The following is a 27,704-nucleotide window of genomic DNA, read 5'->3' as shown; positions in this document are numbered from 1 at the left end:
TGGTTAACATCCTACCTACTTGCCCAAGACAAACCAGTGTGGCTGGTTTACCTTCTAAAGAAACATTAAATGATGAAGTTTGGATTGTGGACAGACATCCATTATGGAAGAAGCCACTGAGGAAAAATATGCCAATTCAAACCATTTCTCTTTCTCAGAGTAAAACCAAAGAATTATCAATCATGGCAACCATGTTGCCATCTTGCCCTGTGAACGCCACTATCCCAGGTTTTCCCTCAGCACCCCAGAAGATAGCACCTAGTATGGTCAGTCTTATGCCTACGTGCCCTAAAGTGTCCAGTATTACAGGCGTACCATCCAGAAACCTACTGAAGTCAGAGAATGATGACTGGAGGGCTCTTAGGACACCATTTCAAAAGAGACCAATGAGGAACAAACCAGATTATTTAGTAGATGGAATATCAAACAGGAATAAACATTTTCTGCAAGATATGGTGAATATGTTACCATCTTGTCCCAGGAAAGCAAGCACCCCTGGTTTCCCCAGTGCACCAAGAAAGGAGCCCAGTATGGCTAACCTTCTGCCTACATGCCCCAGAGTAGCCAGAGTTTTAGGTTTACCCTCTAAAATGTGTATCATAGCTAGAGAAGACCAGCATGTGGATAGAAGTCCTCTGTGGCAGAAGCCATTGAAAAATGGAGTGAGATTTGATTCACACAGTGTTCATAATCAGGAAATTATCAGTAATAATCCTGGAATGATAAAAGTCATGGCAACCATGATGCCTTCTTGTCCCAGAAAGGCCAGTGTGCCCGGTTTTCCATCTGCACCAAGGCAAGATCCTAGCATGAGTAATATTCTGCCTACTTGCCCAAGACAGTCCAGAATCATTGGTTTACCTTCTAAAGAGCCAGTTAGTTCTCCAGGTGAAGATTTAGATATGGCCAGGCATATTTTATTGGACAAGCCCTTGAGGAAAAGTGAAGTGTTGATTCAAGATGTTTTTCCAGGTGTTGCTCAGGATCAAGACAAGAGAGAAATGTTCAGTTCAGTAGCTATGTTGCCATCATGTCCTGTGAAGACTTTCATTCCGGGTTTCCCCTCAGCACAAAAGAAACTAGCACCAACTATAATCAGTCTTGTGCCTACATGCCCTAAACAGACCCAGACTTATGGTATACCATCTAGACATCAAATTCATTCAGAGAACAAAGATTGGCATGCCCTGAGGAGATCAATTAAAGAGAGACCAGTGAAGAAAAGACAAGCTCATATTGTACAGTGGACTCCGGAAGACATAGAAATCCTGAAAGACATGGTAGATATGTTGCCAAGCTGCCCACAAAAAGCCCATGCTCCTGGCTTCCCCTCTGCTCTACGACAAGAACCCAGTATGGTCAATGTTATGCCCTCATGCCCCAGACATAGTAGAGTCCCTGGTTTGCCTTCCAAAAGACTTTGTTTGCCCAGATGCAAAGAATGGTTTGTACACAAAAGTTCACGGTGGGAGAGGTCACTGAAAAAAAGGAAAGTGCAGATTCTAAATGTGTCTTGTTCTTTTGATAAGAATACTGCTGAAAGTATGGGTGCAATATTACCCTCTTGCCCAGAGAAGGCTAGTGTACCTGGTTTCCCCTCTGCTCCGAGGCAGACATTAGCTGACGTCCCAAGTATGGTGAATTTATTGCCTACTTGTACAAAGGTATCTAGAGTTCCTGGAATGCCACTTATAGATGCTGCCAAACCAGCAGAGTGGCCAGTGGATAGGAAGTCACTGTTACTCCCTAGAGAAAGGTCAGTGGTAATGTTACATATAGAGGATGTTAATTTGGCCTGTCTTGATTGTGATATGGTCACAAATATGGTATCCATATTACCATCTTGCCCAAGGAAGGCTTGTTTACCAGGCTTTCCATCAGCACCACGTCAGATGTTGGCAGATAGACCAAGTATGATCAGTCTTCTGCCTACTTGTCCGAGACATTCCAGAGTTTCTGGAATACCTTCCAGATTTCACATTGAGACAGATGAAGAGGAATGGAGTATGGATAAATTGTCAATATGGGAGAGGCCATTAACAAACACAAAAAGACTTGCAGTTATACATGGCCAAAGGATTTCTTTTAGAGAAAAAGCAATGATTAGAATTATGGTGTCAATGTTGCCACCCTGTCCCAAAAACTCAAGTATTCCTGGATTTCCCTCCAAGTTACAACAAAGACCAGTGAAAGTAATGGGCCCCAGCATGTTGAAAACATTACATACTTTCCCAAAACACACTAAAGTTCCAGGTCTACCTGCAAGAAATCATGTGACACAGTATGATGGCTGGGATGTTGACAGGGAAACAATTTGTGAGAAACCACTGAATAGAAGGCAAGGCGTTGCTTACCAAGATTGTACAATTAAGGAGATGTCATTGAGTGACAAAGAAATAATGCTCAGTATGCTGCCATCATGTCCGCGACAAGCCATTAATCCTGGTTTTCCATCTGCGCCGCGATCCCAAGCTGTTGATGTCAAGGTAGAGAAAGAGCCAGGCATGGCACAATTGCTCCCATCTTGCCCCAGAGAGTCAAGCATCATTGGTTTCCCCTCAAGGTTGTCAGTTATTCCTGATGCTAAAGTAGAGGGCTGGCCAGTGGTGAAGACTGGGACTGTACTCTGGGATAAGCTGTTGAACTTGATAGGCAAGTCTCAAGAAAGCTGTCCAATTCAGGGCAATTATGGTTCTCCTGACAAAGATGTAAGGAAGACAATGGTTCCTCTTGTGCCATCTTGTCCAAGCATTGCTCTCAGCCCAGGTTTTTCATCAGCTCCACAGTTTGAAGTAGAAAGGCTTCCAAATATGGTAAATATTCTGCCATCTTGCCCAAAGAAAGCTTCCATTCTTGGGGTTCCATCCACACATGTGCACCATTCAGAGCAGGGTTGGCAAGTTAATAAAATACCACTGTTGGTGAAGTCACCAAAGGAAAGATTCACTGCAGTTATGGCTACATCAGTAGATGACAAAAAAGTAGGAAAAGTAGATGATGCTTTTGTACAAGAGTGGGCAAGTGGGGAAGAATCGTGTGAAAAAACACAGAAAGATTATGTAGTTCCTAAAGGTACAGGAGTCATTAGGCCAAATGATCTAAAATCTATTGTGTTACCATCTATCCCACAAGAAGCTAATGTGACTGGTTTTCCATCTGTGACATACCCCAAAGGAGATCAGATAGAAGTGAGCATGACAAGTCCTCTGCCATACTGCTCAAGGGATTCTCATATTCAGAGCATTCCATCTACAGAGAGGGATTACAGAGAAAACCTGATGAGCCAACAGCGGCCACTGGAAGAACAATCATTTTGTAAGAAGTCTCTGAGAGAGAGATCAGAGCAGTTTATATTCCCCTCCCAAGAGGTACCAGAGGATGTACAGCAAAGAATGACAATAGAGTTGTCAGCCTGTCCTAAAGAGGCCATTCTCCCAGACTTTCCATCATCATATTCAGTAATCCAAGTGGATCAGCAGTCCACTAGAGGTAAAGGGGTTGACAAGACATGGGATGAGGCCAATCCAATCAAATTAGTTCTTGATAGAAGAGAAGCAAAATCTGAAGGTTGCTCAGTGTTGGAGGTTCATAAAGAGGAACGAGGCTTTTGGATACCAAATGAGGCTGAAGAAGTAGGCGCTCTAGAAAAAGGGTGAGTGAGCAGGAGAAGCAGAGTAGATACCTGTACCCTTATACCTTATATACCTTGTATACCTTCTGAATTGTGTCTGAATTTTACAGAGATTAGGTGCATTCTCTGTAATGTCAGTGGGATAGTGTCTGAAACACCTGCCTTTCAATTCTATTTTCAGACACTTGCACTGCAGAATGTGGCACTCCATTCCTGACATGCCATTATTCTTGAGTGTCAGAGAGAGGTGGGTTGCCTTGGTTTGCACAGTGATAGTTGGGCTGTTTTACTTATGCAATAACGCTTTTGCACCATCTCATCAACATCTGACTGACTCATTTACAGTTATATTTATATTCATTATGTGGGTTATATCTTGTACACCTGATTTATTCTGTGGTACACCATATTTATATAGTTTTTCCTCTTGTCACTTGTCATTGTTTCAGCCCCTTGGGCCAAACCCATACTCAAGAAAGACAGTCACTGTATGACTTGGGAGCAACTATTGACAAAGAAGCAGAGACTACTAAGGTCATAGCTGTTGCTGAGGGTCATGGTTTCATGCCCTTAGAACAGTCACATAAAGAAGTTTCAGCAGAGAAAATATTAGAATCAGGCACTGGAATGGATGGAATTACTACAAGTAGGAAGATTGAGGTATATACTGACACAGTGGACCCAGGAGCTGTTATCAGACATTCTGAGAGTGGGTAAGTGTGAGAGAGCCCAATACGTGGCCTCTACTCCTGTCAGTGTGATGTAGGTGTAGTTATTTGTGTTGATTTGAATGGTGTTGCATCTTGGTGTTGCTCTTGAAGTGGATTTACTGAACTCTTTTGATAGGTTCTCATTGTTTAATTTTCATATACTTAATAGTTTTTGTGTTTGCAACACTTATTTTTATGTTTCAGTTGTACAACTCTGATTATTATAGGAATAGGAATAATATCTAATTTCAACACCAAAACTACTCTTTCCCATGCATTAATAACTAAATTCATCACTTCTTTTAGTTCAGCTGTAAAGCTGTCATGGGAGCATCGACTGTTATAACAGTAGTAGTAGAATTATGCAAAAGTTGTGGCATTGTGTTTTGTCATGGACATGCAAGGGTGCTTATTAAGTTCTTGTAAAGGTTGGTTTTAACTGCTTGCATGAGAGTGTTTAGAGTAATGAGAGTAATGTGTGTCTTTTTATTATTATAAACAATAAGGTTACAATAAGGTTTGATAAAAATGTTGAGTTAGATTTTGGTGAGCTATAATCATTATACTCTGAGTGAAGTACTGATTGCTTGTGATTGATTGATTCTGGTACACTGTACCTGACTGCATTGTGCTGTGATGCATTTGCACAGATTTACAGTAATGACAAGGGCATTGTTCTAATACACTGTTACCTTTTTGTACCTTTTTATTTGGTGTCTGCTTCCAATCACCTTTGACTATAACTGTAATTTCCCCTTTCCTTAGACATGAAAACATGGTTTCGCTGCTACCATCATGCCCAATTGTTGTCGGTGCACCGGGACTCCCATCCAACCAAATAATAAATGCTGAGCAGCAATTAGAAAAATGTCCTACAGACAGGAGCATACTATCGGAGAAGCTACCAAAGGAGACCACAGAGCTAACTATGGACACATCAAAGGAAGAGAGGGAAAGGATTAGAGGAATGGTCAGTATGGTCCCATCTTGTCCTAGTGCTGTCACAATCCCAAGCATCCCTTCTGGAAAGTCTGAAGTTGATGGAATGAAGGCAGAGAGGGAACCTACCATGGTAGATGTAACGTCAATTTGCCCAAGAGTAGCTGGTATACTTGAATTCCCTTCTGTTGAAACACAGAGAGAGGAATGCCCACTTGACAGTGGGGCCACTTGGGAGAAGCCATCAAAGGATAATGAAACAACAACCATTGAGTACACTCTTCATTTAGATAGACTAAAAGGAGACGCAGATGTAATAGAACGTATGGTGGATATAAAGCCTTCCTGTCCCACAACAACAAGTCTACTAGGTGTCACATCTTCTGTGAGGCCTGAAATTGAGCACAAACAGTCCACTCTCTTGCAAACTTGTCCCAATGTCACAAACATCGCCGGCATGCCCTCTAGATTGTCCATCAGAGAAGAAAAACACTGGCTTATAGATCAGCAGCCACTCTGGGAGAAACAAACAAAAGCGAAGGAAACATTACTCGCATATACATCAAAGGATGATGAAAAGAACAGGAAAGCAATGATGTCACTGGTATCATCTTGTCCCAAAGAAGCCAGAACTCCAGGGTTCCCTTCTATACAACAACACGGTGTAGTCTATCATGGACTAAATATGGTCGATTTTTTACCCTCTTGCCCAAGAGTATCCAATATATCTGGTTCACCATCTATCAGTGAAGGCAAGTATAGATCATGGTTATCTCATCAGGAACCACTATTGGAGAAGAAAATAAAGATGAAACCTGTTGTCATGACAGATATATCACAAAAAGAAAGGGATGAAATGAAACAAATGGTAGCCTTGGTACCAACTTGTCCAAAACATTCTTGCATACCAGGTTTCCCCTCAATTCCACAACCTATAGTATACTATGGGCCAAATATGGTAAGCCTTTTAACTTCTTGCCCAAAAGCCTCCTGTATCCAAGGTTTTCCATCATTAGTGGAGTGTTTGAGCAAAAACTGGGCAACAGATTACAAATCCTTGTGGGGAAAGCCGAGAAAAATCAACACGGTTATTATTAAAGATAGACCAGATAAAGATGAAATGAAAACAATGTCAGCTCTGGCCCCAACTTGTCCAAAAGAAGCTTGTATCCCTGGATTTCCCTCTGTTCCTCAACCTAGCATAATCCATTATGGGTCTAGTATAGTCAGCCTCTTTCCATCTTGCCCTGCTGTCTCCATGATGGCTGGTTTTCCATCCACACAAAAAGCTGATAGCAAAGACTGGAACACTATTCATCAGCCATTATGGGAGAGGCAAACCAAAGAGAAGTCTATATTATTACTAAAGAACTATCAAATAGACAAAGAAATGATGAAAGGAATGGTTTCTCTTGTTCCAAGTTGCCCAAAAGAATCCAGCATCCCTGGTTTTCCCTCTGTACCACAATCAAGAGTGATTTATTTTGGGACTATGCCAAGTATGGTCAGTCTTTCAACCTCATGCCCAAAAGTCTCACGAATACCTGGTTTCCCATCATCTCATGATGCAAAGCATGAAGAGTGGACAATGAGCAAGGAGCCATTATTGGAGCAGAAAACTAAAGAGAAGCAAGTCTCATTGATTGACATGTGTGAAAGAGATAAGAGAACAATGAAAACAATGGTTTCCCTGGTACCGTCCTGTCCAAAAGAGGCACGGATTCCAGGATTTCCATCTGTTCCAAACCCTAAAACTGTGCATTATGGACCAAACATTATCAACCTTCTTCCATTGTGCCCCCAGGTTTCCAAAATACCTGGATTCCCATCAATTGAAGGGGATAAGAGTGTAGGATGGGTAACAGAAAAGGGGTCACTGGTGAAGAGACCACTAAAGAAGGAGGTCATATTTGACAGATCAAAAGACAACAAAAAGACCATGAAGAATATGGATTCCCTTGTACCATCCTGCCCTAAAGTGTCCAGTGTTCCTGGTTTCCCATCTGTTCCAAATCCCAAAGTTGTGTATTATGGGCTAAATGTAGTCAACCTTCTCCCTTTGTGCCCTTTAGTTTCCAGCATACCTGGATTTCCATCAATTGAAGGGGACAAGGAAGTACGGTGGGTTGCTGAACTGGATTCATTGATGAAGACACCACATAAGAAGAGTCAGGTTATGATTAACAGCTCAACAGTTGACTTAAACAAGGCAAACAACATGCTTGCTCTGGTTCCTTCTTGCCCAGCAGCATCAAGGATTCCAGGATTCCCATCTGCCCCTCGATGCAATATGTTAAGTCTTGTACCTGTTTGTCCCAAAGTAGCCAGTTTTCCTGGTTGTGCATCCTTTGAAGGAGCCACAAAACTAGAATGGCTTGTTGATCCCAAGACTTTGTGGGATAAGGTTCAGAAGGAGACAGTTTTTGCAGTAGACAGTCCAAATCAAGACAGAGAAATTGTTAAGGCAATGTTGGCCCTGGCACCATCTTGCCCAGAAGCATCCAGGATTCCTGGGTTCCCCTCTGCACCTCGATCCAAATCCAAGATGGAGCCAAATATGATGAGTCTTGTACCTTACTGCCCCAAAGCTTCAAGTCTCAAAGGTTTCCCGTCCATGACTAAAGTCCCAAGCACAGGTTGGCTAATTGAACCAAAGCCTCTTTGGATAAAGTCTCAGAAGAAGAAGGCAGAGATGTTCATGCCACTTTCTGGGGAGAACCGACCATATAGTTACAATATGAAAAGTATGATGGCATTGGTGACATCCTGCCCAAAAGAGGCTCGTACACCTGGTTTCCCTTCTGCTCAAGTTGAAAACAGACCACCAAACATGGTCAGCTTATATACATCTGCCCCATGTGTTTCACATATCCCAGGTTTTCCATCAGCAAGGATGCTTAGTTCTGCATCTATGGATATACAGGATGGGACAATATACACCAAGCCCCTCTTTGAGAAGCTGCAAAATGAGAAGATTTTTTTTATTGCAGATCGGCCAGCAGAAGATAAAGAGGAAATGAAACATATGGTGCCAATGGCTCCGTCATGTCCACATGTGACTCATATTCCTGGGTTCCCTTCCATTCCACAACTGAACCCAGTAGAGGAACAAACAATGGTTGCTCCATTGCCTTCTTCTGCTGAGGAACTTAAATCACAAGGATTGCCTTATATGCAGCCAACTCAGTCATATCTCGAAGAAACAAGCATTCCTGGTTTCCCCTCCACATCTGATTGCAGTTCTGCCACAGCACTTGTATTTGGTGAGACATTTACTGTGTTAAGCTGTGTCTGATTTTCAGGGTCACTGTGCTTTTCTTGTGTTTCACTATGTTTGTTTCTATGACAGAGAATAAATTAAAAAGGGATGCAGAACAAAGCATAGACCTTTCTGTAGATAATGGGTAAGTGGATGAGCCCATGCTCTTGCATGGTTTGCTGTGAAAGAGAACGCGATCTAGTGTTTGTCTAACATGGTCTGCAGTGACCAATAAAAATTAGCTCTGGTAACATGGCTGAAGATTGCATGATAAATTTCAGCATCTCTGTGAAGTCTATATTTCATCACATTATTTTTGTGGTGTTGTGGCATGAATTCTGTGTATACGATACTCTAAACCCTTTATGTCTGGGTCCTCAGCAGCGCACAAATAGAGAGGCTAGCAGCAGAGGAAGTCCAGACAGTGAAGAAACCTTTGGATACATCCGAGCCGGCAGTAGTCTTAGGTTGGGAAGTATTGGAGGCAGAGGAGACAATGACAGAGAAGGAGGCAGAGTCCTCTTTGTCAACAGAGGAAGAGACCTCAGGATTAGTAAAGGCTATTGTGGGTGTTTTCCACAAAGGGTAAGTGTAAGATTGGTGTGAAACTGGTACGTAGCATGGTATATAGTGTGCCATGATGTATTGGTAATCCTAACTTAGAACTAAAGGAAATATACTGTAGTACGTTATCCAGATTTGGAGTATAATGGCACCTGTAGCATCAAGACTGTTAGTATCTTAATTAAAATTTACTTATCTGGATTGAGGACATTTTTCCACTCTGCACACTCTGCACACTTATTTCCAACGTGGTCCTCGATGGTATACAAAAATCAGAGCAAAACAATACACAACTGACCTCTTGATACCAAAACTAAGAGGATGTGAAAGGAAAACATGAAGTCTAAATGTGTTTTGAGACTGTGTTTTTGTCTTGTCTGTCCTTGTTTGTAAACATTGGAGCAAAAATATAACATTGGAGCAAAATACATCTGTATTTTGATTCACAATAAGATCATCAAGTTGCAACAATATATTTTTCCTCAGCATGTCCTACCCTTCAAGAAAATGTTTGTATATTAATACTAGAGATATTCATGAAAAGATTGAGGCCTTTGTCATTTTTCAGTGCCCATTTGTCCATTGTGTATGAAGCTCATTCTATTTTTGATTGCTGACTCTTGTAACTCAAAGGAAAGATTGAATTGCTTTTGCATGTTTTTCTGGAAATTAATTTCACTATCTTCATTAGTCAATGGTTTCTTTAATTACCTACATGTGTATTGAAACCATTGCTTTTGCATGGTCCCAAGTTTCAATAACTCACTGAACTATCCCTTTCTCACAGTTATGAAACAGTAGCATCCATTTTGGGGCCATCTAGCTCCACTGTAGCTGAAGTTTTTCACCAACCCAAGACCCTCTCCTCTTCTGTGGACCCAGAAGACAACTATCCACTTTTCTCAGACAATACTACCCTCATTCAGAAAATAGTTCCTTTAGAGGAGCCCCAGTTTGAGGGCATGGTTCAAACCAAAGTTAGCATTGAACCGCCAACAAGTGCAGAGCCATACATGTGGAACTTGGCAGAAGATCGATCAGCATCCCCATCACCAACTACAGACAGTGACGATGGGTTTGTGGGAGTGGTGGGCCCAAGCATTATGAGGAAATGGCCGCCACTAACAGAGGCAGATATCACTGAAATATCAAAGGAAGACCTTGAAGGACTTGAGGAAGAGGGGGCCTCCCTTGATCCATGGCATGTAAAGGCGAGATCATTCACAGGGCAGGATTCAGTACAGAAATTAGTTTGTGTTGAAGGTTTGTTAGCAAGGAGCCAGGCTGAGACAGGACAGGGTGAGGTTAGAACAGTGTCAACTTCTGCTCTCCTGGATAAAGGGTGAGTGCCAGGGGACAACACCCCACTTAAAAGTGTTTGGTTGCACGGTGTGGAAATGTAAATGTTCTAAATTTGTAGTCATAACATTGTCTCTTGTTCTGGTTATTGGTGCTTTCTACTCAGGAAATTGTGATGGACAAGTCTTTGTAATGGCCTTAAGAATCTGCTTTGTGATGTTTAATAGTATTGTTGTCTCACAGGTGTTGTAAACTAAGGATATTTTTGTCTTTGTGTCCTTTATGTTATGCGGTGATGTTTTATGACAAAGTGCATGTATATAAAGTAAAGCAGAATGTTTGAAAACAAAGGATAATTTTGGGGTGTTATAATTGGTAACAAAATGTGGTTGCTATCTTGCTGGTCTGTTTCTCCTCCACAGATTAAGCTATGTAACAACTTTCACAAAGTTTTGATGCCTGTCATTTTACAGAATATAAGATTATGGGAGATTGGCTGCATGATATAATTTGAAAAGATTTATGACACAATGAAGAATAGCAAATTCTGAAGCTTGTCCTTTTTTGTCCTTAAGCCCCCAACAAACATGCCCAGAGGAAATCTCTGCTACTACCCTACAGGCTACATCAAGTGGGTTTCTGGTAGATGACAGCTCTCATGAATATAGAGAGACAATCTTGGATAAACCCTCAGATGATCAGAAAATTACTCCAGTTGAACCACCAACAGACATTGCTGTTCCTCAGCGAGGCAGAAAGCACAAGCGAGAAGTTCCTGAACCTAAAGAGAAAGAGTGTGATGAAGAAAAAGACACTGCCCGGGTTGTTCCATTACGACCAGTGAGGAGGAAGGATAGTCTAACCCCAGACCGCAAACAAAAACCTGATGGTGTGTCTGTCAGGCTCCCTACTGAAGTTATTGCACTCCACTGTGCAAAGAAAAGAGACAGTAGTCTTCCTCCGGAGAGTCCACAGAAATTTGATGTCAAAGATGATGCCACTGGTGAGATTATTCCAACACAGCCAATCATTGACCTTGTCCCTCCTCGCAGAATAAAAAAAAGAGATGGTAGTGTTCCTCCAGGTCTCCCTCAGAAAGTTGATGCCCAAGAAAGTGTTGCTGCTCAAGTATCCATGCAGGTGGTTCCCTCACGGCCTGTAAGGAAAAGAAATAATATTGTACCCCCAGAACAGTCACAGAGAGCTGACCATATACAGAGAGAGGAAAGTGAATCTGTGCAAATACCTACAGATCTTGTCCCTCCTCATCGTGTGAAAAGAAGAGATGGTAGTTTGCCACCTGAAGCGCCCCAGAAAACTGATGACGTTTCACCAAACTTGGAAGCCCCTCGCAAGCCTTTAAAGAGAAAGGGCAGCTTCACTAGAGAGACATCTGTTCCAGTAACTGATGACCAACAGGATTTGAAAGGCCAAGCCGGTACTGCTCTGGGAACCTCTGACCTTGTTCCTCCTAGGCGCTCCAGGAGAAGCTCCAATGTCTCAGGCGCTCCCGAGCCTTTACAGAACATCGATGAACCCAGCCAAACAGCCACTGAACTGATCCCTCCCCGGCCTGTAAGAAGAAAAGACAGTTTCACCATGCAGCACTCTGAGAAAACGAATGTTACTGGGAGTGGACCAGTAACAGACTCTGACTTTAATACATCTGTCCCAGCCCCTACTGAGGTGATTCCTCCCCTTGAAACAAAGGTAAATGACAGCATCCCACCAAAGCCAGAGCCAGAACCAGAGCTATTCACTGACTTTGGTGTTGGACAGACTATCCCTCTCTCAATCATCAGAAAGATAGCTCCTCCAAGACGTAGCAAGAAATTGCCTTCAAACAAATCTGACAAAATTGGCAATGATGAGGGAATTACAGTAGAGAATTTGAATGCTGAAAACAAGGAATCTTTAGCTCCAGTCCAGATGGAGAACATGCTGATTGATTTTGTTGAGAAGGATAGAGAAGAGATAAAGCAGTCACACATAGCAGATGGCACATATGTTGAAGTGGTTGACATAGCATCTTCTCAGACATCAGAGGATACAAAACCAGAGGTAGAGACGAAGGACAAACCAGCATCTCTGCCTGTACCAATGCCTCGTGCAAGGAAACGTCTCAGTGGCTCCTTCCCAGATGACTTTACCACTGCAGAAGGAGCCTCTTGTGTTCAGTCACATGTTTCCAGGTCCAGACAGGCCTCCCATGGACAAGAGGCCCTGCCAATCAGGCAGAGAGGGCGTTCACCTGTTGCCTCAACATCTGGAGGATTGGTGACACTTCAACACAGCACAAGGAGCAGTAGCCTTCCCCCTCTACCTTCTGATGATCAACACTCTACATCTGGGGAGGCAGTGGCCCCTGTGTGTCTGAGGAGAAGCAGACTTAACATTGAGAGCAAAGTTAAAGTAGAGGGCGGTGACAGTTCAGATCAGACACTTGGACCCTCAGGCTTACCTGTACCCAAACCAAGAGTAAAGAAACGTCTGAGTGGGTCATTCCCGGACGACTTTACACCTTCTAGCTCACCATCTCCCTGCTTGCCAGACACAACAATTGAGACCATGGTTCATGAAACAGTCCAACAGAGTAACCAATCAAGCTTGCCTGTGCCAATGCCTCGGCCCAAGAAACGCCTCAGTGCCACTTATTCAGATAGCACCCCACCTGCAGACACTTTATTCCCCATAGAAATTGAATCCTCTGAGAGTAAGCCAGAGGTTACACTTCCCACTGGCCAGGAAGGCTCAACATCACTGGAATCAAGTATCATCTCTGAGGGAGGTTTTGTCACAATCCCTGGAGCAGATGATGTCACAGCAGAGTTGGAACAAGAAGTTCTAGCAGTACTAGCAGAAACAGACTTTCCTCAACCAGATTCTGTAGAAGATACCATCAACGAGAAGGCACTGGAGGAGAGCATTGAAGGCTGGACCTTTACAGATAAATCTGTTCTTACAGAGGACATTGAGAAAGCTACAGAGGCAGTGTCTGACCAGGCTGACACTGAAATAGGATTGGAAGCAGAGCCTGACAAGACATTTGCTCCCACTGTCACACCTGCTCAGGATGACTGGCTGCATGTAGAGGGAGATAAAGACAGTGAACCCATGGAGATAAACTTGAGTAAAGAAATGGGGGTCGAAGAGGTGGACTTTGGCTTTGTGTCTGTAGATGTAGCTGCTGGTGGTTTAGAGGAGGAGAGGTAAGATTAGTTGGTACATATACAAGGGGGGATAGACTCAAACTGAGATATGTGCATGTTTTGCATTATTCTCATAGACATTCTCATTTCCCTATAATTTCTAACATCATCTGTGTACCCAATTCCATTTGAAAAATTGTTTGGAAAACCACTCATCCATACCCAGTGTTTTGTTTTACATGATTGATAACATGATTTGCAAAGAAATTAAAAGATTTAACAATCATTTTTCTGTGTTTTTGTTTGTCTTTCTAGGCAAAGGAAGGCAGCAGAAGAATCCTCAGGCCGGCCTGTCCCAGTGCCTCGGGGCAAGAAGCGCTTGAGTGGTTCTTATCCAGATGACAACGAATCACAAGTTGCTGGTGTCTGCTCAGTCAGTCAGCCAACAACGCCTCAGAAAAGACCGGCAGATGCCCAGGAAATGGGTCAAGATATGGCTGCCTCTCCTGAAGTATGTTATTAATGGTCTATGTTCAGCTTCTCAATCACTTAATATCATCTCTAAGTCACTTGATAGTTCAGACGTGGTTTCTGTATTGTCTAAAAGTAATGCTTTATTTTACAATGCTGCACCAATATTGTGTGTGTGTTCCAGAGCCTATTGGCCAGCCCAGGTCTAGTGACCTCCAGTCAGTCTCTACTGGAGTGGTGTCAGGAAGTCACACAGGGTCACAAGGGTTTGAGGATCACCAACTTCAGCACCTCCTGGAGGAACGGCCTGGCCTTCTGTGCCATCCTACATCACTTCTACCCAGAAAAGATGTGAGAACCAGTTGAATGGACAAATAATTGACTTACAGATAAAAAAAAATACTTTTCCACTCTTGCTGCATATAGTGTTTTGTGTGTTTATTATATCATCTTTCTCTGTTTAGTGATTATGAGTTGCTGGACCCTTACGACATCAAGCGCAACAACAAAAAGGTGGTTGATGATTGGCTATCTCATCATGACATTACCAACATTGCTAAATGAGCTTTTAATTCTATCATCTGTTGGTTAACAATTGCTAATCTAACCCATCCACTGTATTTTTTCTATACCTTACAGGCCTTTGATGGCTTTGCCGAACTGGGCATCTCCAGGCTGATGGAGCCTTCAGACATGGTCTTGCTAGCTGTGCCTGACCGCCTCATTGTAATGACCTACCTCAACCAGATCCGCACCCACTTCATGGGCCAGGAGCTCAGTGTGCTTCATATAGAGAAGGACAGCAGCGAGTCCAGCTACGCGATAGCAGCGGACAGGGAGAGCCAAGAGAGCGCTGACCCTGAGGCAACTGTTCGCTATTGCGCCCAAAGGCTACAGGAGGAGGGTATTACTCTTGAGACTAATGGGAGTGGAACCACAATGGACAAGGACAGCAACAGGGACACAAAAACCAATAGAGACATGGTTCCACCTCCCAGAACCAAACGGCTGCAGGGTGCTGGGGCAGGTGGAGCTCAAGCCCCTGTAGCGCCACCAAGGACTCACTTCCTGTCCAAGACTGGTTTCTCTCATGTCAAAGACGCTGATCTGGTCAAGAAGCGTAGGTCACAAAGGAGGAGTGGATCGCTAGATGAGGGAGACATATCAGTGGTATGATACCTTCTTTTTCCACCCTGTGTCTCCTTTTTTCTGTATTCATTTCTCCCTTTAATTCTAGTCAGCTTCTCTTTTTCCCCAATTATGTGATTTATGATTTTTTTTTCTTTGTAGGCTGTTGCAGGGCAGGACGAGGGTGCAACTACCAGGAGGAAATCAGAAACAGGTTAGCAGTTCTCAAGAATGCAGTGGGGATTTTTTTGCTTTCAGAGACAGAGATAGATAAGAGTTTCAGCACACAAACTAGCCATATTCAACGATTTGCTTTTGCTTTTGCTTGTCCTTATGGATGATGACATCATCTACTTAGATTGCAGTGATTTCTTGTTCAAATTAAAGTCATTAGCTTATTACGCACTCATAAACATTGTGTTGTGTCATTCCAGGACTTTGTTCAATGTTTATAGATGTGGTTTACTTTTAATTTCTGTGTTTGTCTTGCAGAGAGAAGAGAGGCTGTAGCTTCTGGTGAGGAGAGAGGACCAGAGGAGGGCCAGGTCAGTTGCAGTTATGATAATAAGCATTCATATTTTTTATGTTCCTCTGCCCCTGTCCTCAGATTATCCCATAGTTATACCAACGTTAAGTAAGACAAGTTCGTGTGTGTGTTTGTGTGTGTATGTGAATGCATCCAGGACCCCAGCCAGTACGTGCTGAGTGAGATGAACGCCCTGGAAGCAGAACAGAAGCATATTGATAACAGAGCGGATGTGGTGGAGAGGAAACTCAGACGACTGATGGAAACAAGTAAGAGACAGAGGGATGACAGAATGAGAGAAATCACAGAAGAGAGAATCTCAATACAGATTATGATTTCAGCTGATCTCAGACGATATAATGTAAGATAGTTACTTGCAATATGCCGTTGTGGTTGTATCTGCCCTCATAAAAATAAAGCTTACATATAGAGGTAGAGAAGTGTTTACTGAACTAATAATAAAAGTGTCAAATTCAAGGGTTGTCAGTTTATTAAATGCTAAGATATGGCAAAGTCCCTGCATTTAATGTCATTATTGGTCACAAATCTTGAGCACTGCTTGTGGCATATAAAATCACTGAGATTCCAATTGAGCCTGGTGCTCTTACAGCTCTTTTGGTTTTTTTATTAGACATAGCATTATGGGCTCATCTGGCATGTTTCCTATGGTCAGGGGGCCTGTCCTTGTATATGCAGAATAGTTACTATTATCTTCTATTCCGTTCCCTTCTATATGGTTCTTTGCATATGTATATGGTGAAACATGGTTACGACTGTTTGTTTGGTGTCTTTTGATATATTTTGACACCCTGCTAAGGGCTACATCTACCTTGGGAAAGAAAGAAACACACTGATAACTGACAACCTGGTCATAATAATGTGATTTTCTCCTCCAGGCAGTGACAAGGTGGAGGAGGAGAGGTTGATCCAGGAATGGTTCATGCTGGTCAACAAGAAGAATGCCTTGATCAGGAGGCAGGATCATCTGCAGCTACTGTAAGACATCAAAAACACACACACTGCTGGATAATGAAGCCCTTCAAACTTTCAAAAATACAATTAATTATCCTTACTTCCAAAGTGTGAAGTTGCCTAGCGCAGCTTTAAGTGCCAAAACGTCTGCATCAATTTTTATTGGTTGCCCTCTCACCTTGGTCATCTTCAGAGCTTCAGTGGACATACAGTATTTGCCAACTAACACCAATTTGTTAAATAACATGCACCAAAATGGATGATAAACACCACAGTTATTCACACACTATGGTGTTTATCATCTATTTCATTCAATGTTATTTGGTAAATCAGTGATGATTTAGTTGCAGTGAACAGTTCACATACACAATGAACAATTGCATAGCAAGAGAGCCTGTCATAAGTGTTCTGACCATTCTTTAATTAATACATTTAAACTTTTAAACAATAAAACAAGTGACTTGGTTCCTTCTTTTTATAATAATATTTCTTTTGGCTCTGTATCCAAATATTTGAAGCTTTAATTTTAGGGTATTTTTAATCCACACCCAGTGAACTTACTGTACTTTGTGTGCATGGTCCCCCTAGTGCAGGGTGCCAAATATCTAGCATCTGAATTTGAATTCATCTTATTTTGCCCCTCTTCAGGATGTGGTGCAGTTTTGAAGTTACATGCACCATTTGCAACATTTCCCGTTTATTTCGCACCTGCTTGTGGCACTGAGAATCAACATTGTTGTGCTCCTTGTATCTTGTATTGTTTCTTGCATGTTCTGAAGTCACTGCCTATAGTTCCAGTTATTATTAGGACTATGTTTAAACAAGTAAATACATTGCTTGTCACCTCATAGTTCTATTTATTATGATTAACAGTCGTACACACTTGCTGTTAGTCCATGGCAGAAATTAGGCAGGAAAGAAGTATGTGTACAGGTTATGGTTTTGTACAGTGTTCATCCTATAAACCACAAAGACAAATTCATGCAAGATAACCCTTCCTTCATAAATAACATAGTTTTATCTATTCTAACTGACAGGCTAGAAGAGCAAGACTTGGAAAGAAAGTTTGAGCTGTTAAACAAGGAGCTGAGGGACATGATGGCGATAGATGGTAAGGCTTCACAACAACACCACATTACACAAAACAGTCAGTGTCAGATTGTGTGATATGCTTTCAGACACTGGTTGAACACTCAGATTGGGGCAGTGTCATCAGCGCCACCCATTTGGCACTCAGAACAGCCTCAAACAAATGCTCTAAAGGTTATAAAATATTTAATGTTGTGGCCTCGGGCTCATAAACTCCTGTCACAACTTGCTACATGGAATTAGGTCATCTGAGTGACACCAAAACAAAAACTCTGCAGCTTTTTTCTCATGCCAAGGGAAGTGTTTTTATTTAATATGTGTATGACTGCGAGCCTGTGGGTTACTGAGTCAACTCTTTTACTTTCAGTGTGTGTGCGTTTCCTTCTGTCGCTTTGTATGCAGGGAGTATGGGTCGGGCCACCGGTAGGGGAAGTGATTTTTATCCCCTCCTAAATGGCGTCACTCACCCAAATAACTTCTCTTTTGAAGCAGCTGGGTCGAGGAGATGACATACTGAGAAATTTAGAAGTGTGGAAAGATACTTGTACATTCTGTATTTTCATATAAAAATACATTTGGGAAGAAAAAAAGACATGTAGAAGTGAGAAGTAGATGATGTCAAGGGCCATGATTGATCATGATGTCCGAGCTTTCTAAGAGAAGGCCTCTTTCATTGCAGTTACTGATTTTATCCCTTCCTTCCTGAGATAGGCACCTACCTCCAACAGATCAAAAACAGCCAGTGTAGTTCTGGGAATGGGAGGTTGGGGCTTCTCACTCTGGTCGTAAAAACCTTACGAACGAGACAAAGTGCCCTTCTGTTTGGCACTAAACGTCAAAGTGAGGGTTTAGGGATAAGGCCCTGCAACGTGATCTGTACCGATTTACTATTTCTCCACACATCAAGTTTCAAATTTCAACTTTATTTGTCCCCAGTTGGCAATTGGTTGATGGGTCTCTTTATTCTGACCGATTGCTGCTTAGACATTGCCTTTCATACCTTTACACTGTTTTGATGAGTTAACATAGCTGGCAAGTGCTAATAAGATAGCGTTAATTGAAAAAAAAAAAAAAAAAAAACGACTTCAGAGCTGACCATCGACCCCAACGATGGATGCAACCGTTCTATTCCTGTCATCTTTCAGATAAAAGCTGTAGTGAACTGGGAAGCTTTGAATGGCTGGAATCAGCTTCTCATCTATTTTACACTTGCCAGGTAGGAACTATTCTTCATGAAACAAAATTGCATTGGTAGGGGAAGAAGGAAGCAAGTAAATCTGACTGCCTTTTGATGGTCAATGACCGAAGAGTTCAGCCGTGACCGACTTTTCTTGGCTGACAAGTTCCCCTGGTCGCTCAACTCTAGAGGAAATGAATGACTTCCAGTGACTTGTTGATCATGTTGCTCATAGTGTGGATGCATGGTAAGGCAGTAGGGATAACAGAGCCTCCTACCTGTCTGTCTTGGCTGTAGTGAAACTGAACCTGAAACTGAAGTCCAGAGAGTCGTACCATAAACACAGAGATGATGGCATTTGCTTTCTTGTATATGTCACTCCCCGTCATTTCCCCTCTCTTTTCTCCAAACTCTTCTCATCCTCCTCACCTCTCTTCCTTTGTCTCCTTCTGTTCCCTCTCTCTCATCCAGAGTGGCAGAAGACTCAGGCCCATAAACACAGAGAACAGTTGCTGCTCCAGGAACTGGTGTCGCTGGTCAACCAGAGAGACGAGCTGGTCCAGAACATGGACGCCAAGGAGAGAGGGTGAGACACACACGCTCCGCTTTTCGGAGTCCGCTGAAAAATTAAGGTCATTTCTGGAGAATGAATAAGGCTTTTTTGGTCAACTTTAAAGAAACCCATATCAGTTGAAGCTTACCTTCAGTAACGGACTGATTTGATGCCTGCTGCCTCTAACTCTCCCTCCTTTCTCCTCTTCAGAGCCCTGGAGGAGGACGAGCGTCTGGAGCGAGGCCTGGAGCAGCGGAGGAGGAAGTACTCCACACAGCAGAAGGAGAAGTGTGTGATGCAGTGATCCTCGTCAACCTCCGGGCCAAGAAACGCCGGGTTGGGTCGGACTGAAAGTGGGTCAAGACCAAACCGAGGACACGGAATCCTGTCGCTCCTCTTTCATCCACTCTCTGATGGACAGTACCGTCTGTCGTGGTTTTGAATCGCCGCTAAGAGGGCATTAGGGTTGGGTGATAGCGTAAGTCTTCCTGTCAACCAGTTGTCAACACATATACAGGGGCGTTTTTACATTTTGAATGATAGCATCTAGAATCTAGTCCTGGCAGTCAAAACAAGGAACGAGCTGACAGTGCATTTCCAATAGGAAGCAGTAGCAAAAGGCACAGGGAAATGTTGGCTCTGTCTAGGCACTGAATTCATTTTAAATCAGCAATTTTCTCCCTTGGTCTGCATCCCCATTTGAGTGTCTTGCATTAGGCTACATTTTAAATGACCAAAGATGACAATTTAATTTCCACAAATTCAACGTATTTATCCAATCACCCAACCCTAGAGGGCATCTCATCATAAGGAATGTTCACCCACTTTGCTGAAAAGGCATCAAAGCCTCAAAGAAAGCTCTTTGGAGACTTTTTGGACTGTTTGCTTTGCAGTTTTTGTGTGTGTATTTTTTAAAGTGACTTTTGTTACAGACTCTTATTGTGAATGTAAAGTGTGTTTGGTTGAAAGTGTGCTTGTGTGATTGCGAGATTTTGGTACAGATACGACTTGCCAGCAACAGAAGAAACTAGGGTTTGACCAATATGCGTTTTCGAAGTCCGATACAGATGCCAAGTGTTTTGGTTTAAAGCTGCCAATAACTGATGTTTTGTGCCAATATTTTGTGCTGTATATTTAAATTTGACCATTTTCATGCTAAAACAAAATCCCCCAAAATTACAGAGATTCTACGTTTCCTCCAGAACTTTATTGTTTGCAAGGTGGAAAAGCCTTTACGACTTTTAGATCATGACAACGTTTAGATCATGCAGTGCTAAAGTTCTCCATTGAATCCCATACTAACAAAATTGCTGTTCAGTAAAATCAGATCCTCACCTCCATCATATGGGCATTGGGCAACACTGACAGGTCGATATCCGATATTTTTATTGACTGGCCAGTATCGGCCCGATACATCGGCAAACTAATATATTGGTCTAACCCTAGAAGAAACGACACCTTTTGACCATATAATTTATCACCACAATTGCCTTACTATATGATGTGGTACAGTAGAAATCTACATTTTCAACAGAAGGTTACTGAGTGGCTGTGCTCCAGTGCAAAGAGTTGACTTCAGCAATATGTTGTTTTACAGTTAAGTATCATGGTTTATGTGCCATTTATAGTTGAGAAGTAAATGAGTGATGTGAGAAAGCCAAAGGACTCGGACACTAAGGACAGCATGATGACTCAAAATGTATGTTGTTTGGTTCTTTTTTTAGTACGTGAGATTTGAAAAACGTGAACTGAGAAGTAAGAACTGACACTGAGTGTTTAAATGTGAAAATGTTTACATCGCATCACATCACCACGACCGCAGTGGTGCGAATGGGGTGAAAGGGAAAGGAAAGGAGTCTTAGTCACGAAACGGCATCAGAGTCTTCTAACTAACTTATTGAATTAATTTAAGGTTTTACTATTTATTCAAGATGTGTCAACTGGAGAACCGGCCACTCAGATGTGTCTTATTTCTTTTATGCATTTTTAACCAAATTATAACAGCGTTTTCCTTCCACTTCTGTAGAAGACACGTTTCCTGGTGTGTGCAGCAATTTTTAACCCTTACGTAACCTGACAAGTTGACTCATTCTTATTTATGCTGATGATATAGCAATATTACGCTAAGACTCATTAATGTAGGGCTCTTGTTTAATAATTTTCTGTTCCACTGACAAGGAAAATGTTTCAAGATATCTAAATTTTAACCATTTGAACATGTTCCATGAATGATATCAACAGCAGTTATCTTGCTATTGCCTTCTGAAAAGATTATCACAGTTCCAATTATCCAACACCATATACTTCTTATATATGAGTCATTGTTACAGTGTTAAAAATTGCCAAAAGTGAATCAGACTGATAACTTCTGACTCCATCTGCTTCCCTCGCTACCAGGAATCAAGAGACATTTCCTCCTTGTCATCAAAAATGAAAAACGATCTATTTTTATTTCAGTTCGGAGAAATTCTAGAACAGAGAATGGCCTGAGTTCTTTCTTTTTTTTTTGCGTGTAAAAGTTTGCAGTTGTTTTCCAGCCTCTTTGCTCCCATGATGCCATATTACTAGTTGTAGCAGCGTTGACCCCCAACCTGTGTGATTTTAAAAGATTAGTTAGTTGAAATGATTGCTTTTTGTTTTTTGGAAAGTGTTCATTTGTTGTTGTCATGTTACATTTGCACTATTTGTAAAGTTTGGAAAATACAAAGCTATTTTGGATGTCTTTAAACTTCCGAGTCTGTTTTTTTCCTTTCATTTGTCCTGTTTTTTTCGCTTTGGCATTTATATCAACATGAGGAAAAATGTCAGGGGCGTAGATCCCACTGGCAACTTCAGGGAAGTCTGGGTGTTGCTTTAACCAGCCTGGAACACACACACACACACACACACACACACACACACACACACAGACATGCATATCCATCCACAAGTAGTTGAGATTAAGGTTCGACTGATATCAGTTTTTAAAGGCTGATGCCAATACTGATATTTTTTGGAATGAAGCTGCCAATAGTTATTTTGTGCCAATATTCAATATCTTTAAATTTGACCATAATCATACCAAAAAATTCTAATTAAGTATTCAGTGTTTATGCCAGAATTGTATTCTTGTCAGGAAGAAAAGCCTCTGAAACAGCATTTAGACCATCATGGGACACTAAAACTAATAATGGCTCCCCATAGACAACCAGTGTAGTATTGATCAATTCTACAATACATATGTAATCAATCTAACTGCATCATATCTATCATATCCAGTGTTGGGGAAGTTACTTTCAAAATGTAATATATTATTTATTACTTATTACTCCTTATTAAAAGTAGTGCGATTAAGTTACTTTATTACTTTCTGTATATGGTAACTAGTTATATTACTAGTTATATTACTTTAGTACTTTCACTCAAGGCAATTATGCTGATAAGTCCAACCGATGGTAGGGTACTGAAATTCGGAGACAGGCACAAAATAATGTCTTTTAACTCTTTATTTAAAGAGATAAAACAACCTCTTCACTCCTAATTAAGAACTTATGATTGGCAGCAAATGTAAACAAACAATAAATGAGTAAATAAAATAAAGTGCCTACATGAGGATTAAGTAGCATAATGCCTACAAGCTCACAGTGAGCTCTTGAAAAATAGAACAACATTGTGTGTAGGCAAAATAATTTTCAAAGCTGCTTTTTTAACCCTCTAGACCCCAGTAGAATTCTAGAATGTTGCTGCATTTTCTTGCTCACTCCAAACAAACAGCTATAACTCAAAAATAAAAAGAAATTGACAAAGTTTTTCCATGTAAAAAAACACAACTTTAATTTGGTACCAAATACATGGCAAGGCGATTCAGGGCCTCTCCTTACTTCAGTCAGTGTCAACATTCACAGTATGACAACATAACAGATCCCTGCCTATCTTGGCTAATGATAAGCTTTCGAAATACATATAAAAACCTCCAGTGCTTCAGCCCACACAGTAATAAGATCAGACGATAATAGCCGCCAAACAAATATGGAAAAAGTTGCCGAACTTATATGGCAAAAAGTCGCGGCAACCCGGTCAATCCTCCCTACCGACTCTTCGGTGAACTGCCTCCACATTAACATTATTATTATTACATTATTACAGTACTTACAAAAGTAACTGTAATATTATTACTTGATTTAAAACAGTAACTCGTTACGCTACTTCGTTATTCAGATAAGTAATAATATTACGTAACGCGTTATATTACGTAACTCGTCACCCCCAACACTGATCATATCAGACTGGACCAGATCTGATTTTCTAATCAATCAATAGGTTGGTTGTATGTGCCACATGTGTGACAGGTCTAATCTCCCATAGGGGCTTTATTTGGAAAAATCAGTGCTGTGATTGCGTTCCAGTTTTCTGGGAGTGGGGCTGACTCACAATAATCAGATGTGTCCTTTCAGAAGAATGTTGTTTAGATTGGGTGCTGGATCATGTGGTAATGTGTTTTCCTGTTATAAAGGAAAAGAGATCGTATCAGCAACTATACTCATATTGTTCCTAACTGTACCCATATTGTTCCTCGAAAGCCAGTCCAAGCCGGTAACGCTTTCACATTTCACATCCCAAAATTCAAATGTGTGAATTACATGCCGCTGTAAATGTATTGTGAGGACGGGATCGTCGTGAGCGAGGTCAGATGTCGTGTCAGACCAGCTTTGTGGTTCAGACGGTTTTCAGAAAAAACAAATGGAATTAATGAGTTAGCTGCCAAGTTCCTGTAAACTATGAATAGTGAGTCAACCGGTTCCAACATCTTGAAAACAGAGTAACATCTTGAGAACAGGTTGGTGGCTTTAAAGGAAAAGTCCACTCTCAGATCCTCTTTCAGCGCGTTCCAGGAGTAATTTTGTGTTGAAATGCTGTTATTTACTTTATTGGTGAACCTAGTTTCCCTCAACCTGCCTCATCTACTTCTACTTCAGTGAGTGATTTTTTCCCAGAATGCCTTTCGACAACCCCCAGAGAAGGGGCGTGAACTTCTTGCATTCAGTCAAAGGTGGGTGTATGTGTACAAAATGGAGCTAGAAATGCAAGGTACATCACTGTTGTGGAAATTTCTATAATAATAAAGAGACTTGGAGATCGTAGAGATGTCTTTCTGTGTTCTTTTATTGCTGCAGCAAGGCACGATGCATTCACAACAGGTGTGATCAGCAAAGGGCGAAAACAAAGTGTCTGTCTACCTATCTTATACTCCTGTAGTGGAAAACAGCTGAGTCACGAGAAGCCTGGCACATCCTGCACTGAATACTGAAACATTTCTGTGATTAGAGTACATTTGTGCAAAACAAAGATAAACGGACAAAGAGCCGGTTATAATTGGAGAAAATCAGATCCGCTGACCCTGAGAGAAGTTGTTGGGTCATGCTGGTAAATTTCCACTGACATGAGTTCACACCATAAGACAAAAGAAAGTACATTACAGATATTAAAGACATAGAATAGTATAATTTCCACTACAATCACCAATAGCTGTTTTTTTTAACAGTGTTAAAGTGTTTTAGGGTGGATTTTTCCTTTGACCCATGGATACAAATGCTTGGTCAACACAAGAAAACAAGGAAGAGCTTCTTTCACACCCACGAAAGTGGAAACCAAGCCTATACAAACTACCCACACTTGACCTTCCCTTTACTCCTGCTATACAAAACACACTGATCAATACTGTAATTCAAACAAAATAAAAAAATGAATGTTTTATATGATTGGAAAGCTCTTTTAAGCTCCATCTGATCAAATGGTCAACACATTTGTGATAAGAAGCTAAATGAAAATAAAGGGGAAAATCCAAAACACAGTGAAAACCCTAAAAGTCATTTTAAGTTTTTGCATTTGCTCTGCTAAAACATTTAGAAAAAATAAAAAGTAAATAAAAGTCTTAAGATATCGGTTAACTTCAATAATATTCCGTAGTGTGCTTTATGGTTATATTCTATCAGTCATTTGGTCAAAGTATGGTGTCACCTCTTTTTCAAATAGCGGCTATCTAATCTTCCTTTTTAAAAATAGATGAAGAAAAGCAGAAATGGATGTGGGAAGAAGACTTGTACATTTCTGTCAAGGTGGAAAGAAGAAGTGAGAAGTATTGGCTAATCCTGGACTCTTGTGACTATGCAGTAGATCACTTCGACTGAAATCCCACCCAATGTTCAGCTGTGCATGTCAAACTCATCCCAGTAGAAGTAGAATTGCTTTGACTCAAAAGCCTTCAGCTGAATTTTTTTTACAATAATTTGTTCATTTGCAACATTGTGGCATCCTTTTTAAAATATAAATTCTACTCACACATAGCTTGAGGAGAATAATTAGATTAGAAATTGATGAAGGCATAATCCAAATGTAATCCGCTGTAATCAAAAAATCATTATCCCTACTGCCAAAATCAAAACACAGGATGTTTTCATACTCAAATTGACTTGTAATGAGAATTTTTAAGTACTGGTTACATTATTTACATTTTAATTAAATAAATTAATGTAATTATTGTAATACCAGGAAAAAGGAAAGGAAAAAAAACCTAAAAAAAAAAAAATTCTTAAAATATTCCTAGGGACTATAGGATGTGTCTCTGGTACTCAATTTTAAGTTCATAGCTTTATGGTATTTTTTTACTTCAATGGTATATCACTATAATAATCTTATATGTATAATATATAAAGTTTATAGTGTTTCTGTGGTAGCTACAGTATAGTATAAATTTGTTATTATATTATTTGATTATTATAGTTCTTTTTCATAAGGGAAACATAAAAAAGATGTTGGGCTTTGCAAAGGTTGCATTAACTTGAAGTTAAGTTTAATCAAAGTTTATCAATGTCGCCCCTTTTTTATTATTTTATTAAAATAATCTACATTATTTATTTATTTATTAATTAATTATTATTATTATTATTAGTAGTAGTAGCAGTAGTAGTAGTAGTAGCAGTAGGCTACTAGCAGTAATAGTATTAGTAGCAGTAGTAGCAGTAGTGGTAGGGGAGGGCGGGGCAAGTTGTCACATGGGTAAGTTGTCTCAGTGGCTTTATTTCTGAAACTAGATATTTTACAGCCAAAAGTCCAATTACAAAATGTTTTACTTTCTTAATAAGAGGTTACCTATGTTGAATACAACAGTCTAAGTCAAAACACTATAACATAAAAGCAATTTGTATACCTTAAAGTAAATAATGAAAAAATTTCTTCTACTAATTTTGTTCTTATAAAGGAATCAAAGTGATTATGTGTCACATTGTGACACATAAAAGCAAGGGTCAGCTATAGCCTGATAATACATTTGAATGGTTTAGTGAAGCTTTGTGCTCAGGGGCATGTTGTCATATCTATTCAATCCTTTTTTCTTTTTTTTTTAATAAGAAATAGCTTTACATTCATTCTTTTCTGAATAAATTATTTTGGTACTTGCACCCACAAACCTTTGGCTTGTGTAGCAAGTGGCCCCTCTGCTGCACCAGACTCACATACAGTCACAGAGGCAGATTACTATTATTACTGTTTTCTTTAAGTGACTAAGACACCATTTTACATAATAAAACATCACATTAAATGTGTATGTATTACATGTACATTACTATATCATACTGTTAGAAATTGTAGCAGAATTTATGTTTTGGGTGTGATAACAACACCCAAAACTGTGTGACAACATGTCCTGACAGGTTGTCACAAGTTGTCAAGTGATATTTCATCAGTAATAACTTTTTCTTCCAGTAAATTCAAAATGTAAAAATGACATTTTTTAGAGGAGACCTTAATCTCACTAGAAAAATATATATCATATCTCAGTAGTAAAGCACTACTGAGAAATACATCAATGAGTAAAAAGTGTGACAACATGCCCTGCTCTCCCCTAGTAGTAGTAGTAGTAGTAGTAGCAGTATCAGTAGTAGTAGTAGTAGCAGCAGTAGCAGTAAGCTAGTAGTAGTAATAGTATTAGTATTAGTAGTAGTAGTAGTAGTAGTAGCAATAACAGTAGCAGTAATAGTAGTAACAGTAAGTGCAGTGGTAGCAGCAGTTGTAGTAGTAGTAGTAGTAGTAGTAAAAGCAGTAGCAGTAATAGCAGTGGTAGCAGTAGTCTAGTAGCAGTATTGGTATTATAAACACAGTAACTCAGCAGGTCCAAAGGGAGTGGGTGTGGCCTCTAGAGGAGGAGTGTACTGAAGTTCTGCAGTTTAATTATCATAGGCGACATTCCTCTTGGCCAGATC

The 27,704-nt window shown here is 40.7% G+C and overlaps 1 protein-coding gene across 4 annotated transcripts in view; it reads left to right on the top strand.

Moving 5' to 3' along the window:
• ehbp1l1a (EH domain binding protein 1-like 1a) overlaps positions 1-22,189 on the top strand; it is a 42,861-nt gene extending 20,672 nt beyond the window's left edge. For 2 of the 4 annotated variants that reach the window (XM_071926102.2, XM_071926101.2), the window contains exons 9-19: positions 13,867-14,062; positions 14,207-14,373; positions 14,487-14,535; positions 14,662-15,192; positions 15,313-15,364; positions 15,643-15,695; positions 15,834-15,945; positions 16,573-16,672; positions 17,686-17,759; positions 19,386-19,500; positions 19,678-22,189. In XM_071926102.2, the coding sequence (XP_071782203.2) occupies positions 13,867-14,062; positions 14,207-14,373; positions 14,487-14,535; positions 14,662-15,192; positions 15,313-15,364; positions 15,643-15,695; positions 15,834-15,945; positions 16,573-16,672; positions 17,686-17,759; positions 19,386-19,500; positions 19,678-19,771 (1,543 nt within the window). In that variant the 3' untranslated portion in view covers positions 19,772-22,189. Of the gene's footprint in view, positions 1-7,084; positions 8,544-9,890; positions 10,446-10,761; positions 13,612-13,866; positions 14,063-14,206; positions 14,374-14,486; positions 14,536-14,661; positions 15,193-15,312; positions 15,365-15,642; positions 15,696-15,833; positions 15,946-16,572; positions 16,673-17,685; positions 17,760-19,385; positions 19,501-19,677 lie in introns of those variants that run through there. The other 2 variants (XM_071926099.2, XM_071926100.2) reach the window with 2 other exon arrangements.
• The last annotated feature ends 5,515 nt before the right edge of the window (positions 22,190-27,704 follow it).

The sequence above is a fragment of the Centroberyx gerrardi genome, chromosome 23 (assembly GCF_048128805.1).
Source record: "Centroberyx gerrardi isolate f3 chromosome 23, fCenGer3.hap1.cur.20231027, whole genome shotgun sequence".
Lineage (NCBI taxonomy): Eukaryota > Metazoa > Chordata > Actinopteri > Beryciformes > Berycidae > Centroberyx > Centroberyx gerrardi.
The sequence above is the reverse complement of the archived record's forward strand: the minus strand, read 5'-3'. Positions and strand labels throughout refer to the sequence as shown.